Source organism: Amyelois transitella, chromosome Z (assembly GCF_032362555.1).
Source record: "Amyelois transitella isolate CPQ chromosome Z, ilAmyTran1.1, whole genome shotgun sequence".
Classification (NCBI taxonomy): domain Eukaryota; kingdom Metazoa; phylum Arthropoda; class Insecta; order Lepidoptera; family Pyralidae; genus Amyelois; species Amyelois transitella.
Window position 1 is genome coordinate 5,769,386 of NC_083535.1, and position 19,678 is coordinate 5,789,063.

The 19,678-nt window shown below is 35.2% G+C and overlaps 2 protein-coding genes across 4 annotated transcripts in view; both read left to right on the top strand.

The window, feature by feature from the left end:
• LOC106133906 (dendritic arbor reduction protein 1) overlaps positions 1-19,678 on the top strand; it is a 62,424-nt gene that overhangs the window by 32,100 nt on the left and 10,646 nt on the right. The gene's annotated exons all lie outside the window — the stretch shown is intronic.
• Positions 758-3,239, top strand: LOC132903976 (sodium- and chloride-dependent glycine transporter 2-like). The gene has a single exon (XM_060953755.1). It carries the CDS (start codon positions 855-857, stop codon positions 2,643-2,645), a length of 1,791 nt encoding a protein of 596 aa, XP_060809738.1. The 5' UTR covers positions 758-854; the 3' UTR covers positions 2,646-3,239.

Sequence of the window (19,678 nt, forward strand, 5' to 3'; positions counted from 1 at the left end):
AGATTCCTTGACGCTACTAAATTTTTCTGTTATTCAGAATTGTAAACGTATGACTAATATCAACGCATAATAAAAGAAACTTTTGTCACTGAATATCCTAAATAGGTACATATATAAATGTGTGCGTGACTGCAGACGTTTTGACTGTTTGTGTATGTAACCTGTTTTTGGAGGCATGTGTGCGTCTGCTTTTTCGCATGCGTATAAGAGATGTTGCGTATGTGTGTGGTCGCGTGCGGCGCATTCCTCCGCATATTCATTCAAAGGTACGTAGTAGGTACCTACCTATTTGTATGAGCCTTTCTTAGCTGCTCATGATTGACAGTAGAACAGTGAACTTTTTGTAATGACTTCAGAATAGCATCCATTAGGTATATTTTATCCATTGTTTACTTGAATATAAACTGAACTAGATTTTTTCTGAAGGTTGACTAATTAAACATTTATAAAAAGGAAAGTTGAGTTTTTTAAATAAATAAAAAGATTAGTGAATGAACTGAGCGGATAAAATCCATCTTGCCAAGGAGTCTGCCATTTTTATAAATGTCTGAAAGTATATCATCCTTTTTTAGTCAACATGTTTTTATTCATAATAATCATACTATAATAATCCAAATTTCCTCATTGAATTCTTATATCAATGAATATTTCACTCACAATACTAGCCATCCCTCCGTCCCTGTAATCTATATTACCTATGCGAGAAGGTTGCACCTGAGCGGTAAAATTAACACAATCGTTTTGTCAAAAACATAATCTTGTACTTATTGAAACAAGTAGGCTATGGTTCATAACAAATAATATATTCTTTATAGAGTATCTGACATAAATAGTGTTCACTAATAAACTGCAGAATGGAGTTCAATTACAAACCGCCAAGTACGTTGATGTCGCGACGAGGGTTCCTCATGATGGCGCTGTGCCAGGCTCTGGGGATCAACATCTTCATCACCATGCCCAACAATGCTGTCACCAACGGAGCCATGGGACACATTATTGCCTACACTTTGATCTATTTATTAATAGGCATACCTGTTCTATACATGGAATTCGTCATCAGCCAGTTCACTGAAAGAGATTGCATCGACGTTTGGAAGGTGCGACCTTGCTTGTCTCACATCGGCTACCTCAACATAATGGTTCAGATCTGTATCATCGTCAACAACCACACGTATAACTCGTTCTTGCTACATTTCTTATTGGTCAGCTTCGAGAGCCCGATACCGTTTTATTCGTGCAGGGGCTCTTGGAACACAAAACATTGCAATTTGCTTGCAAACAACTACTCGGTTCGAGAAGACTGCCTCCGATCTAAGGAATACTTTTCATACTGCAAAGACTTCCATAACACCTTTCCTGAGGTTCAGTACTTCAGATATTACGTCATAGGACAGAAGTCTGGTGAACCCATTTTTATTGCATGGCGAATGTTACTATCCTCAATTGTAATCTGTATTATCGTGTATTTAGGTAATTTAAAGAATAGAAGCACGGTGCAAGTATCTGCTGAATTGTTTACATTTGTCCCACTAATAGGCTATGCGACAGTCATGCTAGGGTCAATGGTACAAAAAGGAATAGTGAAATATTTCGAAGAAGCCTTGGATGTGGATATGGATATATTCTTGGAGAAAAGCCGGTTGTCGGGTATGATACAGCAAGTTTTGAACGCGCTGCGCATCGGGTCCGGCGTGCCCCTCAACCTGGGTTCGTTGGCTGCGTTCCACGCGCCGTGCTACTCCAACACGGTGGTGGTGGTGATCGTCTGCTCCACGCTGGTGGTGCTCGCCACCTGCACCACCGCCATGATGTACTGCCCCTACGCCTACCGATTCACCATTTCACCCTCGCAAATCATGAAAACAGAATTATCTGTCATGTTCGAGAAATTGCCACGGCTCATGTACGAATACGACGGACGCAAGTGCTGGTTGATCCTCGCTTACGGCAGTGCCACATTGTTTGGTATGGGAACGAATACGGTACTAATTTCGCACATCATGGATTTAGCAATAGACAGATCCAAAACTGTTGCAAAATATCCTGGATTAGTTCGTTTTATTGGTATATCATTATTGTTTGTACTTACGATTCCTTTATTGGGAATTACGGGCTTAACAATTGTTGTCATTTTAAGGCAAGTTTCCATGTTTATTACTTTATTACTAGGTATTGCAGAAAGTCTGGTATTTGTCGTGTGGTACGGTGTGGGAAGGTTTGCTGAGGACGTTCACTTCATGCAAGGAATCAGGCCAGGTTGTTATATGAAAACCGTTTGGGTTCTTTCCAGCGTTTTGCTGAGTTACGTATTATGTAGTGAATTTTACCGTTCGTTTACAACGATGACCAAATTACAGGATTATGCGGCAATGATCACTTTGTTGGTTTGTATTATTATCGTGCTCGGGATATTTCTGGTAAAAATTACAGTTGCGGCATGTAAGAATAGGTTTGTGGAGGAGTTTAAATTGGATCCTACTTGGGGGCCGAAGAACTTGATTCTGAAGCGGAGTAGGGCGATGTTCACGGCGCAGGCGATGACCAAGGAGTACATGTACCGGCAGCACCAGCTGCAGGCGGGCGTCATGCAGCGGCAGCGCGCCGCCAACCTCCGGGAGCGCAGGTCTTCCTCGCCGCCCACTTAACGTCTACCTTCGTATTTTCTCTCATCTTTGCTTCAGGATGCGAGTCCACTGTCCCACTATTTCTCTCTTTGTCCAGTCTTCGGCATTTTCTATTTTAAAGCTCACATATCGTCGTGTCTTTCAATTTTAATTTATAAAAGTGAAGTAAATATAACAAAATATGTATTAATCAAATAAATGTAACTACCATTCGTAGCACGTCTTTATTTTGTAGCTTCAATTAAATATATAAAATAATTAGTAAATACAATCTGAGCACACATACACAGTCGACAATACATAGATACTTTGTAATGGCAAATTATTCACACGCTTACATTTCCCATTTCCTTGCGCCAATCGCAGCTTTGGGCGGGCGGCCGCGTGGGGGAGCTAGACTTATCAATGTGCGCGCGCACTCCTTTCTTGTGCATGTAACTTTTGGTTTTACATTATGTACGGATGACATAAAGCAGGGCAATCGAATACACTCATATTCTCGGTATAATTTAGGAAAACCTTGTCAATAAAATAAGTTAAATATACTAATCTATTTATTATTGTCGTTATAGTCGTTCTTCGATAGATTATATTCGTCATATGATTTCCAGCAGTAGAATAATTTGACGGCCTCTGTGGCGCAGCGGTAGTGCGCTTGTCTGTGTCACCGGAGGTCCCGGGTTCGAATCCCGGCCAGGGCATGATGAGAAATGAACTTTCTCTGATTGGCCTGTGTCTTGGATGTTTATCTATATAAGTATTTATTATAAAATATAGTATCGTTGAGTTAGTATCTCGTAACACAAGTTTCGAACTTACTTCGAGGCTAACTCAATCTGTGTAATTTGTCCCGTATATATTTATATTTATTTATTTATATTTATAAAAAAAAAAAAAAAATAAAAAAAAAAAAAAATAATTTAAGATAATTAAATAAGTAAAATAAATAAATAAATAATTACAGGACAGACTACATTCGATTCCAGATTAAGACTTATACTTCAAAAATGATCGAATACAATCATAAGCCTGTAGACAGCAAGTAAATGCTACTTAAACTAAATCTTTTCATGTTATTGTCTAGTCTTCTAGATCGATAACTAACACCTTAAATTACAATAGAAATAATTTTTCTATAACTATGAAATTTTACCCTTAAGGTTCGTTCGCAAACTTAAATCTTTCGAAGTTACCTGTTCTAACCAAGGGAGCATCAACCTTTAATAAATTAATTAAAAACATGGCTCAACAATGGCAGACTAGTTTCTGCGTGACTCATTTCACTCCATCACATGGCCTTATTAATATTTATTTCAGTAGGCTCTGCTGGCCCTCGACGATGGATATCTCCGCTAATTTGAATTAATAACGTTTATTGTGATCTAGTATTAATGATACTTCTCGAAATCTAAGGTAGCCTATTTAAATAAATCCTACAAAGAGTGCGAATCCAAGTACATTTTTTCGAAACTAAAAATTATTTACATAATTTTTTTGACCACTTGTTTTTATCTCTATTCCATCCAAATGAAATAAACTCATCAGGTCCGTAGATTAATAATTAAAAATATATGATACAGATTCACGGTCAAAGAAATTTCGGGACTTGTGTCTACGTTATTTTTCTTGAGTATTTAAAAACCCATGCATATGCCATAAATTGCATAAGGAAGCTATTTATAACTGTCTTAGTATAAAAAATACGTGATATAACCTATTACCGTAAGCTATTGGGTGGCATTTTTTTTTAAACTTATTAAGCTATGAGGCTTTTATAGGTATACTAAACACTACAAATTTTTATAGTATTTTAGCATTGCGAGGGATAACTAGAGTACTTACATTATTGTATTGAACATTTGATAACATTACATTGGCGTACCATAGCGATTCCTTTATCCACAAGACATACGCCACAGTAATCCCACAACCCCATACCGTTTTACGACAACGTCTCCTGCCAAACAAAAATGGACCAAATCTCATCGAAATAGCTTCCAGTTTGTCACACCAGTTCATCACCACTCACCTACTCTACTAGTCCATTCAATTTGCGCCGGACAAGTTATGCGTTTTTTATTGCAGTCTACTATAAGAGTGTCCGTTCCATTACGAGACCTTAATTTTAGATAATATCTCAACTATGTAGGTATATAACATAAAACGGCAATTGACAATAGGTCAATAACCTACACCTCTACAATGTTTCAAAATTACCAACAATTTACGGTTGTAACGAGTGAAAATTAAGTAATGACTTAGGTGCAAGGAAATGTTTTACTGAAGTAAATCTTTAAATTGGATTCCTTCAAAATATAACGGTAACGGGCTGAAATAAACAATGAGTAAACTATTAGTTGATAGTTCAAAGGACTCTTTCCAGTTAAATTAATTCTAGAAGACAAAAGCAAATTACCAGTACGAACATACCTATTTTATTACAAGATCGGAAATAAACTTCATTTAATACCTCCTTTCTCCCACAACTTTCTACAAAATGTTGACATCAACATCAACCTATCTACTTACCTAATATATATAAAATAAAACCTACGCATTGTATTGATAAATTACATAAGGTCAATTTATTTTAGTTATTTTTATTTATAAAGAAATTATTTTCTTTGTATTGTCAATAGTGTCGTTACAAACAAAACAATAACTTTAAAAAAGAATTGGAATCGCAAAGGCAATCGGATCCGAGACCAGTTGACGCGCGTGCCACAATCCATTACAGGCGAATGCGGGGGAACCAGCACTCGTGGGGGCGGGGGGAGACATGACTTCCATTAGCTAATTAGCAGACCGCCACCAACCCCCTTCTTGCCAGATTGTTGTCGGCCAGAACCTCTTAATTGATTTTGAAGTGCCGTTCTTTTTTTTTTAAAGAAATATTGGATGTAAATACATCAGTGATTTTATTTCATAAGTCTATTTATGTTACACAGATTGAGTAAGCCTCGAAGTAAGTTCGAAACTTGAGGTACGCTTACGAGATAATAACTCAACAACACTATAAAAGATACCTAGAATCTCTGTTGCTATATTTTATGATTTAGAAGTAGGTACGCAAGCGGTAATAGAAGGCAAGTTAGGAATAAATAGTATTTTCAAAATTATTATTATTAATTTAATATGAGTATGAATATTTAAATAAATAATATTATGTAATTTTAAAACAAATTGCTTATTTATGTAGGTACGTTAACGCAATTTTAACTTTATGTAATCGTATTTTGTGGTGTTGTCCTAAATAATATTGTAATATAACGATTAATAACAATAAATTATTTCTGATTAGCATTTGCAATAGATATTACAATCAATAAATCTCGGCATCCTAGAAACATCAACGAAATGACTATAAGTAAATCGTGTTACAAGAATCGATGTATTTAATATATCTGATTCGATCTAATAGCGAAGTATTTATCTGAAAGTCAAAACGTGATTGTTTTCGCTGCGCTCGTAAAAATCACACCCTTTTACAATAAAGTATTGCCGTTGCCTCATCAAATTAAAAAGTAAAAGCAACCCTAGTGATGATCACGACTATCTAATGAGGTAATGGAGATGCCCGAGTGGGGTCGACCGGCACCCGACACGCGACCGCCGTGTTTGTAATAATTTCATTATTATAATAAAACCGAGTCAAATGTGTAAACGATGGCACGTGATAATTGTGACCCCTCGGCTCGCGCCGTGTCGCCTCGTGGTGACGGTGCTAGGGTGAAAATCAAACGCAGTTTTTTAAAGTAATCTATGCAAAGACTTCTTGCATGGACAAGGCAAAAAGTCGTATCTTTGTTTTATGTTAGTTTATAGTTATTTATAAAAGGGATCTCTCTCATTATATTATTCAGAATTGTGATTTAATGGTCGCGGAAGAGACAAAAATCCAGAGCTCAAGTCTTTTGTTTGTGTTTTACGGCAAAGGCTTGTTTGGGAAGATCAAGAATAATGAATGACCAATTTAATTTCTTTCAACAACACAAATCTGCTGATTAAAAATCAAGTTGCCAAATTATAACTCCACGGATTTTATTATATTTGTGTAAATTAATCTAAAAATGAAAACATCTATTGACTTATTTATTAATATTTAATTTAACACACAAATAAAACAATTAGTCAGTCATTGGAACTAACTGCGATGCAGTCACATAAAATTGGTTAATTTAAAAAACGATGAGTAACAAGCATTACCAAAACGCTCAGCGGGTACAATAAACATTATGGGCGCATTCATTAATAGCTGACCGCTGGCAAACGGTGCCTTTGACCCCCTCCTTACCCCATTATCCCCACAAACCCCCGATGCCCCTCGCCAGGTGTAAAACTGCCTGGTCACGGAAAGAGCGACATGCGATGCTCCTAATATGTTAGAAGCTATACATTTTGCCCCACACTGGGGATGTTTCATGAATATGCATATGATGATTCGGGTTATTTGTTCGCAGCTAACGAAGTTTTTCCGCGTGCCCTTTTGGTTCCAATTTAGATTTGAAACAGATTTATTGTCAGTGGTAATGCGTAGTACACCCATTTTGACATTTTATGCGTTTCCTTCTGACCCTAGTGGAAGAAAGCTTGGGGCATAACTGAGATAAAAACAATAATAGGTATTCATCAATCAAAAGTGATACTAAAAATATATCTCATTTTGTAAAATGAGTATTTCTTAGAAACTTATTAAGTACTAGCTTAGGAATTTTGGAATAAATAAGTACCAGGTTCTATTTTACATGACATAAGTAGGATAATACTAACAACCTAGAACTTAATGGTACTTTATATGTTTTCATTAGTTAGCCTATTTTTTCGTTCATTTTCTAGTTTATATACATCTAAAACCAATTAAAGTACTTGCATACATTAGAAGCCTTTGTAACTAAAAATATACTTTAACATACTATGCAAATATATTTAATGTCAGAGATAAAAGTTGTTCTATTAATTATAAAAACGGCTTTTAATTATTAGTGAAATAATTAATTATACTTAATTAATAACTCCCACCTAGTTAAACGGGACGTCCTGGCCAAATTATTGAGTACCTGAAATCAAGGAGCTTTCATGAAGAGATTAGTGAATGTGGATGAAGCTAAAGAAGAATGCAGGGATAGTGCCAAGTGAAAAGATAGTCTCTGACTGCACCTTCGGGAAAGAGATATGATTTACGTATGTTTGTTGTACTCAATACTATAACACCTAGGAGGGAAAATTTTTAACCTTTTAACCGAAAATTATTAGTTACCACTATTTAAAATTAGCTTATATCCGCAGCTTCGCCTTCGCTTCACTTCGCTTGCATTAAGTGCCACCTACAATATAGGTTTTTCAAATTCCACGGGAACTTTAGTTTTAACTGGGGTGAAAAGTGCCCTATAGCCTTCTCTTGATTTTAATAAAACATATGCAAAATTTTAAGAAGATTAATTTAGTAAATAACGCGTGAAAAACAAACTTTTAAGGCACTATTTTTTTTTCTTTTTGTCGAAAGTTGTGACACCGAAAGAAGTAGGTCTCAAAGCGAGTGATTCATGCTATTTCTCGAGATTTTAATAGTTTAGAATAAATTTACAAAAGTATCATATAACAATGTAAAGCATCTTGCAGCACGTTTGATTTATTGTTTAGGCTTTGGTTGGTACTTACTGATGACTGCCTGATAATTTAGAAGATAGGTAAATCATAACTTTCTTTGTAAGTTACACAACTAAGTACTGATTCTTTTCTCTCATATATTTTGTCATTGAAATAACTAATGTGCTAACATATAGACATAGGTACCTTTAACATCTTTTGTTTGTGCCATGCTTTGATATATATAAAAAACATATTTGGTCACTTAAATTTTCAGGAAGTTTTTTGAACGCTTATTTTATTACGCTCTCTTCTTTAGATAATAAATCAAATTGGGGGCATTCTTTGTATTCTTTCATTCTGATGAAAGGTTCATTCTGATGTTATGTTAGTTCTGTTAAAGAGTAGACTTAATAGAAGAGCAATGGTAACAATTTTGATGAATTTGGGCAATAAATTTTAGTATGCAAGTGTAAAGATGTAGTCTTGAAAGATGCGTAAACATGTTTTCACAAAAATTTAATTTATATATCAGCCCAATTACTAAGTTCAAAAGCAACTAATATGATCGCTAGGAATATGATTTTATTTTACTTTCACCGAATCAACAAATGAGTAGTTTTTTGTGGCGAAAGTCGGCGGCCACCCTCGCCTCCCTCGCTACACCGAAAATTATGGGAAATGTAAACATTACTCGAATTACGCTCATTTATCGATTTACCGCTGCCGTGGGACCGCGTTATATTTTCTGACACTCACATAATTTAACACTAATTTATATGTATATGCCACCGCTATTCCGTAGTAGTCATTTTGTAAGGCACTCACATCGAATGCCTCGGTTTGAGCTTTGGTTATGCTGAAAGTTAGAATGTTAGGAAGTGGAGAACCATTTTTTACCTATTTTATTTATTTAATCTGCTTTATCTAGTTATTTCTCTATATAATAATAATAATTATGTAGAGAATAATATAGACTTATGCATTAAAAGTGTAATTATTAATTATCTCTCGTTGTTCAAAGTTCGTTTACAATAAGGGATATATTTACTTATTATATATATTTTATAAAATCAAAGAAACAGATATATAATAATTTGAAGTCGGTTTCGCATAAAAAATGGTGTGAGCATGTGCTCCACAGCCGGTGGGCGGCGTTGGGTATCGATCGCGGTTCCCGCCCGCCCTACGCCGCCCTACAGCAGATATAACTTGCTCCCAGCTATGTGCCGACTATAAAATGTTATTACTATTAGTTATAGTTGTCATAAGTTTTAAGGGTATCCAGCGAAGAACTGTTATATAATCAAGTCTATGTCCCTTGCGGGATAGACAGAACCAATAGCCTTGACGTCTGATAGGCCACGTTCAGCTGTTTGGTTTAATGATAGAATTGAGATACAAATAGTGACAGGTTGCTAGCCCAGCGCTTAAAAGAAGAATCCCAAGTTTATAAGCCTATTATATATCTATCAAAATATCGTTAGCTTGTAAAGGCATCATCATCATCGAGATCAACATGTCTACGATTTTTATATACTATAAAAAGATAAATCTAATTAGTAGGATAAAATTAGTAAGATAAATCTAACTAGGTACTTAGAATTTTTAAGGCTTTTACGCTAAGGGTAACTGTGATGATGATGAAGAATGAATGAAAGAGTGATGTGATTGAATGAATTGTTACTTATGACGACTTATATTTTTGTATAGTATATTATACAGATTAATCGAAAACTAGAAAATTACAGTTTAATGAGATATAAGTATAACATATTTTAAAATTTGCAGACTTATATTTCAGAAGCGTATTTTTATATTAAAGAACTAAGTTATAAGAAATGTAAGTGTATCAGATGAAATTTCCCATACCCATGATATCCAAGTAACTGTGGATAAAATAACCAGTTCAGGGTTGAGTCCATCTATCATTATGTCAATCAGCCGATTGTGCTTTCTTTAGGTTTACGTTATGTAATGCAATAAATGCAGGTGTGATTCACCCCTTGCAATGTGGTGAGGGGTGTTGATAGGTTTAAAATAATACGAGCACTTTCAATTAATAGTTTGATTTATAGCAGGCCTTGATTTCGCTGCCATAAGTTTCAATTTAACAGTAATTTGTATTTATTGTCTGTTCCTAGAGGAAAAGCAGTTCTGTTTCATTCGAATGTATGTAATGAATACCGGCGAGTCCATTCAGACCAAAGTCATCTTCACCTAATATTGCGCAATTATTTTTTTCTTTTTTATTTAAATTTGAATAAAGACTTCTCTAATTTTCATACTTTAAACGTAATTGACGACTTACTAACAGCTGACCTGCCTTGCACGGTTTTGCTGAAAAGCATCTTCACTCCTCGGTTGCCTTTTTTTTTTCAAGTTAAAATGTATTCAGTCTGTATAAAAACGGGTTCTGACTCATAGCTACTATACAGGTTTTCGAAAATTTACTATAAAAGAGTAAGAGATGAAGAAAAGTTTATAGATGCTCTTGTAGATTGTAAGTGGCTGACGACGCAATTTACTTATTTGGTTAATCAATATAAACCAATCTATAAGTCCTCACTAAATTTATTCGAAACGGAATTTGCCGACAGTTGATAGCAGTTCATACAATTTATTGCCGAGAACAACATTTAGTTTATTCCGTACGAATTCCTAAATGAGAGGTTATGATCTTTCCGTGCAATGTGCTGATCACCTACCACAAAGCTTCATAGCGCTGTTTATTGATAAACTAACCTTTACTGCATCGTAATAAGTGTATGTATATGATTTAATGTAATTTCGTGCGTGCGTATTGAAGAATGGGACGTGGGCGTTCGATGAATTATGGAAATAGAGCGAGCAGGCGTCTGTTCAAACAATGCCATAACGGGATGGTAACGTTTTTATTCTGAAATAAGATAATGTATTCTCGAAAAGGCCATGTCTAGAGGGGGGTTGTTAAGGCCAATTATTGTTGTTATAACTTCGTATTAAATAATAGTTTGGACCTGCTATCTCCCGGCTTAATGGGTTCACCCACCGATACTCTGCTTCGGGGCCATACGTTCGCTTTTCGACATATTGTTATCTATTCAAGTTGTGATAGGTAGCTTTAGTGACCTGACTTGGGTATGGAGCAGCAGATAATCCCCCGACTGACACTGCACTGCCTAGGAAATGATCACAGAGCAAGAGAAGTGTGGCACGCCATTATTACTTTCCTCCGTTATTAAGCTTTTAAAACTTCAATTTCATTAATAATCTTCTTTTGATTGTTGTTATATAATGATTGCAAGAGTAAAATGAGTTAGTAGAATATTTTTCCTCTATATATCTCCTTTTTCGCTGTAAATATTCTATATGTAAGTACGTAGTTAAAATAATAACCCAAATAATAATAATAGTAAAGACATAAAAATGTGACAATCAAAGAAAAAAATTAAAACAATAACCCGATATCCCTGTTATTGACTCTAAGGACGCCCCCTTAAAAGCTAATTAGCACACAGTCCCCAAGGCAAATTGATGGTAATATGAATACTATAGCGACCCGAGTTGACCTTTCACATTCGTTTTATGGTTCCCTAAGTTATTTCACGACGTGGTGGGTTCTATGACGTCACATCAACTCAGTAATAAATGATACGCTACTATTAAAAAAAATTACGATTAAGATTCTGATTTAGATCTAACATAAGAAGTACAACATACAAAACGCATAAATCATTTAGATTCATTACCTGAATATACTGTAAAAAGGGCTTGTCTGATCAATATATGCATTATGCACAGCCGAAACCACAGAGTGTATTTAATCAAAACTTAGCATGCATCAAGGTAGATATTTATATATATCCTTTAAAGAAGGATTTCTGTAATAAAGAAGCGTAGCAACAATTATAATGAAAATACTGAAGTTATTATTTACCTAGTCCTAAATCTCAATTGTAGTTTTTCGGATATTTAATTAAATAACCAAATGGCTTTTGCTTGTAAGCGACTAAGATATATAAAATATTAATAAAGGTAATTAGTTTCTATTATAATTATTCCATATAAAGGAGACGCATTCTAAAGATATATATTAGCTTAATTAACAATACATACAGCGGTGCTTTTTCAAAGTTGCCCTGTTACAAAGCAAGAGAATTACGTTTCAGTATTGCGGGGAGGCACGCGACCGCCGTGATTGGTCGACATAAAAACAATGGCCGCTGAAAATAGCTGTAGGTAGATAGCGTTTCTAAACAGTGCGAATATAGTTTCAGTGGTTTTGACGATTTTTCTACGGAATTGGTAAGCTTTCATACTGGAAAGGCTTGGGATTCTACTTTTAGAAGAAGATACTCGTACCTTCTCATTCTCTTTCCGAATGGACTTCGAGTCTTATGACTGGTGGTCTACCCCTTATGGGATAAAGCCTGAAGTTGGTGTGAGTGCCTACGTTAAAAAAGGGCTTAGAACAGGACACGGCAAACAGACAAATCTTTCAAACAACTTCGACAATCAGAGTGCTTAAATTAAGTTCTTAGTTAGGTATTAAAAACTTAATAATATACCTACTTCAAATCCCCAAATTGAATCGGTTCGCTATTGTACACTACATATTCCTTTGAAACCATTAGTAACAAGCTTCCGAAAACAGTTATTTACCCATTTGCTATGTAGGTCGGACACTGCAAACAGGGGTTACAGTAGATGCACAAACATAATGGTAATTTGTTAGCGTCATCAGCCGCGCTCCGCCATTGGTTGGTCGCGATTAGAGTCGCGACGCATCGCGATTGCGACGTTTATCACAAAAACGAAGGTACAGAAGAATAAGCCATTATTATATGTAGATACTATATTATTAAGAAATGTAAATAATAATTCCCTTCGTGGTGGACAACCAGCTAAGCCTAAGGATAACTTTGATAAAACAACCTAAAATGGACTTCGATCGTCGCGCTCTGTTTGCGAGAATGTTCAGTTGCGTTCTAGCTTACACTTATAGCGTGATCGGGGGGCTGAAATTAATCATAAACACGCTATGAAGGCACATGTGGGTAAGTACATAACGTAACATAAAAAAAAAAACAAATATAAAAAATTGACAATAAATCACCTTTTAATTCATACAAAAAACTCAAGGTATAAGTTACCGAATTAAAATAGCACCTGGACAAAGTGCCACATTGGATGATTTTTTAATTGGTACTGTTAACTTCGCGTCACGCTTATTATCTAGCTATCAGCCAATCACAACTCGCAGCCGAGACTCTTTCTTTTGGGTGACTACCTTCAGGCAATCGTCATCATGATATCATGTTTTATTCTACAATGTCAATAGAATTTCGTTCTTGATTTATTTTCAAAATTTCTATTGTGTTTTAATTATTGCAACATTAAAATACGGCTTGAATTAAGTTACTTAGATTATAGTTCGTTGCACTCATTCATAAAGTAAATTTGTTTGACATTTTTTCGTAAATATAATACTTCTTATGGACTCTGTGATCTTAAACAATTTGTAACAATAGTTAATATGATAATGATTTCAGTAATTAACCAACTATTTTATTGTAAATATTAAATGTAATATGTACCTATAAGTATATATATTATATATATATTCGAGAGGAAATCTAATTTATCCGAGAAATAATTGCCATAATAAATTTTAATTTAGCAAGTATCTAATCCACCGAGAGAGAACACGAAGTCATTGACCTATAGATAGGCAAAAGTAGACCAATTCAATGACGAAAATAAATATCGGCAGGCAATAATACGATCTGGTAATGGTACTAATGCTCCTTTCTTCATCTGAGGGGCAAAGGCAGGTTGTATTACACAATGGTCTGGCCCATAATAAGCCAACTGATATAGCAGACTTCGTAAATGAGCCAAACTGAAGCGAATAAAGCACCTAGCACGTCGCCCGTTGTAAAGAATAGTTGGATAAATAAATGGGTTCTACACAAAGAGATTGCATGTATGTACATATAGTTCTACTAAATAGTTGCTGCAAAAAACAAAGAGAAAAGGAAAAGTTTTCAATACCTACAAAGTTACTTAATTACTAATGAATACTATAAGGGACATAAAAACAAATAATCCGAGGCAGTATTCAAACTTATGTAACGAATCGGAAAAGAGTCACTGCTTAAGTGTTTTGTAGTGCTACGGCTTAGCTTAACCGTTTTAATAAATTTTATTTTTAGTTCTTGTTCTTAGAACAAAAAATAATATTAATCTTCGTGAGGTGTTTCTAATTGCGTCATAAGTACTTAAGTTCGTAGGTCAATCTGATTTCAGGCCATAGTTCCCCTTTTTGACATAATCCTCTGCACTTCTGCACTGCATGACCACAGAATCGTAAAAGGAGGATCCGTTTCGCAACATTTTCGATCGAGATCGCAGTATTGGAGTAGACGAAGTCAAAGAAGTAGAGTTGGTTCTGAAAGTCGCTAGTCTATGGGCGGTTGCCTAAGTTCGTCTAGCCACGCCGGAGGAGCCGCTGCGCAATCGGTCGCTCGGCAAAGGTCACGCAAGGAATTCGCGCGGACCGGCCGGTACCTGCGCTTGCGACACCGCCCCGCTCAGACTCACTCGGAGGGTAAACAAGCTGATAACGATTGCTTTTAATGAAAACGCGATCGGTCATATAATGGTTAGTAATCGGAAATGTTCAATAACAAACAACTGTTTTTTACCAACTAGGTAGAGATCTTTCTCTTGAAGAATCTACCAATACCATGGTCATATATATGTATCAATAGCTTTGTTTTAAATTATGAGAGTACGTTAATTTGATTGCTAATCCAATAATAGGCTAGGCTAAGATTTACTTAGAGGCTAGATTAGGTACCCCTGCGAATGAGATCGCGGAGATCAGACGCGAGTAGCTTCGTTTAAAAACCCCGCTTTTCTTACTCAATCCAGGATAGCGACCAAAGGACCCCGGGCTCTTCTCCAGAGAGTGCCGGGCGCCACCGGCACTAACCAGGCCAAGAGGGAACATTCTTTTTCATTGGCATTCTTAAACGAGTCTAATAATATGACTTTTTTTAATACTTGGACCGGTTTGTTATTTACACATTCATTATCTGCAATGCTTACGCTTTCTCTGTGAATGGAAAAATCTATAAAACAATCTTCCCCACCAACATTATAACCATTATAAGTGCGTATTAAAAAAATACTATAAACAAGCAGACACCCACACCATCATAGATTAATGAATGTCTATTGATTTGTGAATGAAAGTCGTGAATGCTCAACAGTGACATCAGAGATAGGTGTTAGCTGTCATCTGTCATTAGGTTAATTCCTTTATATAGGGTTCCGTATCGCAAAAGAAAAAATAGAACCATTGTAAAGTAATTTTTGCGTCTAATCATCAGTTCGTCAAACAACAACGGCTTTGCTTATTTAATCAGCGCGGGAAAGGAAGCATCTGGCAACTTTTTAAGGAAGCTTGCACAAGTTGGATGTGCTTATTTCCTTAGTAACATTTCCCTAGTTTACCTAAGACGACATCCATAAAAGAGGTGGAGTAGTCTTTTTCTAAACTACCGGGAAACATTAGAATAGGACTACTTTTAATCAAATTCTCACGAACATGCAGAAAGAAAAGCATAATAAAACAAATACTTTTTAATGCAGCAACTATGTGCGTATTATCAATGTTCGGAACCATCTTCACACACGTGATGGAGTATTTATAGATATTGCCTATGATTAATTAAACATCATCATCACCGGTCTTCTCTTTTTCTCTTAGATAGTTCAAAAATGTTCAAGGGACTTACCATATCACTCCATACTTTGTATAAAGCAAAGTCACTTCCTGGGTCTTTCTCTATGTCTGTATGTATGTATGCTTAGATCTTTAAATGCACAACAGATTTTGATGATTTTTTTTATAGATAAAGTGATTCAATATGAAGGCTTATAAGTAAAAATGGTACCCATGCGAAGCCGGGGCGGATCGCTAGTATCTCATAAGAATGATGCGATATCAGAGAAAGTTCATGAAAATCTCCACTCAGCAAACTTTCTTTAACTCCATTTTTACAAGACGACCTGTAAATAAATATGATATACTAAGTCTTTTAATATAGGTACTTAACAGGGAAGACAGAGCCAACAGCCCGATGATAGAAACGAGAACCGGATTGTGACAGGTTACTAACTGATCGCTTTAATTTAAGAATCCCATGTTTGGTAGATTTTCCTTTGATTGCCTTTTGTGCAGATGCACAGGATGAAAAATGTCTGGCAAACACTGTGTTTTCTTTGCTACAAGACCAGCAAGAAAGGTTGTACTAAATGAATAGGTAGGTAAATAATAAGTAGGTATGTGCCTATTCCTTGCGTCTCCTTTTACGACATCCATGGAGGACATGAAGTGGTATTATTCTATAGTGTACCCTACACTATAGAATAACACCACATGCATCGGGTAAAATTTTTCCAAAAAGTTTGAATCATCCCTGTGTAAATAAAAAGCTAGTTGTTTAAAATGTGTAATAGTAAAGTAAATTCTAATACAGATAAGACAATAACGATAGCCTATTGATAAACTTATTTACATACTACACCATTTATAAATAATACCTATAGGTAAGATATAAATACGTTGAATAAATATGAGTATCATTCTACATAGAACGTAGGTACTATCGCATACGTAGGTACTCAGACGGCGGGTTGATCGATAATGTTAATCTTTTTATTTTCAAAAACAGAGAATTGAATAATCATATTCAATTTTCGATTTAACGTAAGATAATAGGTAGGTATTTTTTGCTATTTTGATGTGGTGATCATATTTAATACATTCCTCCCGAGATGGCGCTGCCTCAAAATAGAACGCGATATGGTTTACTTCTTTGGAAGGATTTAAACAGAAAGCGCCACTATTTTGCGTGGAACACGGAAAACCATATCAAAATTTTTAATTTTCACAAACGTAAGTGAGTTTGCGAAAATTCATTTTTTTTTGTATGCACTAGTAGATTATTAACAATTATGAATGCTAATCTTTTAAGAGCTTTATATAATATTCACAGGCAGAACATTAACATAAAAATGGCATAGATTTAAAAATACCTATTTCATATTTTTAAAACTATTTCTGTTCTAGGTATATCATGGTAAGTATACGTTAACTCTTGATTAATCAAATTTTAATTAGAATATTATGAAGTTAAGAAGTAATTTATGAATAATATTCATGGTGAAATTATGCTTAACGGCAACAAAATCAAATGCTTTCAAACTGAGCGAGCAACAGCATTCTGCTTTGTGTAAAGTCTTCGGATTTACGAGACATATTCAAATGACGCTATAAAATATTCAAAACATATTCGGAATCAATCGCCTCTTTCTGTGTTAAATATATGCATTATTAGAACCGTAATCGGTGCATGTTCGACAATAGAAGAATACTTATGCTACGGCGAAATATCGATATGCAATATTTCAACCAAATTACTTCAATTTCACTGCCATGAATCGATATAGACTACAGCTCTACCTAAATTTATATAGATACCTATAATTTACCATGATCGATGAACCTAGATCAACTTCGGTCAGATCATGATTAAAAACTTTTCACCAAGATCTGGGTCCTTAGTTAGCGGACCGCAGGAATTAGATATACTCGTACAAATATAACAATAGACTCTTCTGGTTGTTTAATTGAGATCCGTATTTTTATATTTTTTATTTTGAAATCAATAAAATAAATATTTATGATACACAAATGACAATCAAAACATTTAAGTGCCGCTCATACACTAGCGCGAGTTTTGAATTAAATCAAAAAATCCAAAACCAACACGAAAGTTAAAATATTACTTTTTAGTGCACAGCTACCATTCCAAGCAAGTTTTTGGAGTAGTATTCTAATGGTTTGCTTTAAATTACCTACAAGCTGTAATGACAATTATTGCTAAAAATGGCCACTTTGAGCAAGAAAGTATATCAGAAAACAGATATAATTTTATGTATTTTTAAAGTAGCAGAACGTAAAACAATCCTGAAGACTATGTAATGAATTTATTAGATTACGTTAGTCTCTATTACAAGTTTGATTATTTTGAGAATAAATAAATCAGAAATACATATTTTTAAGTATCTGTGGCGCCATCTGTGGGCTACAGGCGGAGTGACGTCACAACTATCATGAAGCTCGCCCGCGGGCGGGTTTTCCTTAACTTGAAGTCGAATTTCAGTACGTTTCTGTGCCTACGTCCAGAGGGGGCTGATCAATAAGTGAAGCGGCCGAAACTGGGTATGGTTGCTCCTTCGTTCCCGGTTATAAGCTTTCGACAACCAAAGGCTGTCATTAGTTTTAAGGTTAGGCTAAGTGTAGAATAGGTAGATTGCATCTGTAATATAGGTAGTATAAGGTAAATGAAGCGCAAAACTAATAATTACGAAGTCAGTAGTTATTAGACCTACCTAGGACTAGGTAGAGATTTATTTTGATTTCACCACTTCCTGGTGAAATGACAAATAACCAATACAAAGTTACAAATGTAACTTATGCTAAAACTATGTAACTGCATTTGACATAAAAATAGGAATAATTTTCAGATGTCTATGTTCTATGATGTTCAGAACAGACCATGTTGATGATAATTTTACCAAATAATCAATAAATATTGACTTAACTAGCTGATACCCGCGGCTTCGAACGCGTGAATGCCATCACGTGTTTTACTCCTTACTAGAATTTATGCTGCATTTCCTCCACGTAGATAGTAAAAATCGATCAAGGGAAAGACTTATAAACGGATTTATAGGTGTTGCTTTTTTGACTGATATAACCAACTAAAAAATTTTGAAAATGAATCTATTTTAATACATTTTTTGAACACCTTTTGCCAAGGCGCCATTTTATACTTCTTTTAGGACTAGTCAATCATGGTACTTTGTCAGGTGTTCTAGTAACTTAAATCGATAGGTACCTTTAAATTGCCATTGCTAAGTCAAAATCCTTGCATAAATTAGTGTATGCATGAAGACAAACAAAGAGATTTTGTCAAATTCCTATACAGCCCGTGGCCTATGGCAGTCAGTCGTCACGTGTACTGCATTTAGAAATCGGATAAAATGACATTTTTAATATGAAGCTATACTTATAACCTGAAGATTTGTCGTCGTTTTGCATCACATGAAGTTTTCTGCGCAGTTGCGAACCTGTCAAATAAATCTTAGAATTGCGATGATAGATATAAAGATAAAACATTTATGTGACAATGCTACAGATATGAAACAACACAATAGATATGCTATGCAGCAAGTCGAAAGGGTTATAACTCGGTGATCTGTTTGTAGTGAAAGAGTACAAAATCGCTGATTTCAGTTATCACCCTTGAGATGTACTCGTAATGTGAAAACGTAATAGAGTCACAACACAACCAATCAGTTCTCGTCCACACCAATACTGTCACTTCTATAGCCTCATATTATTTGGA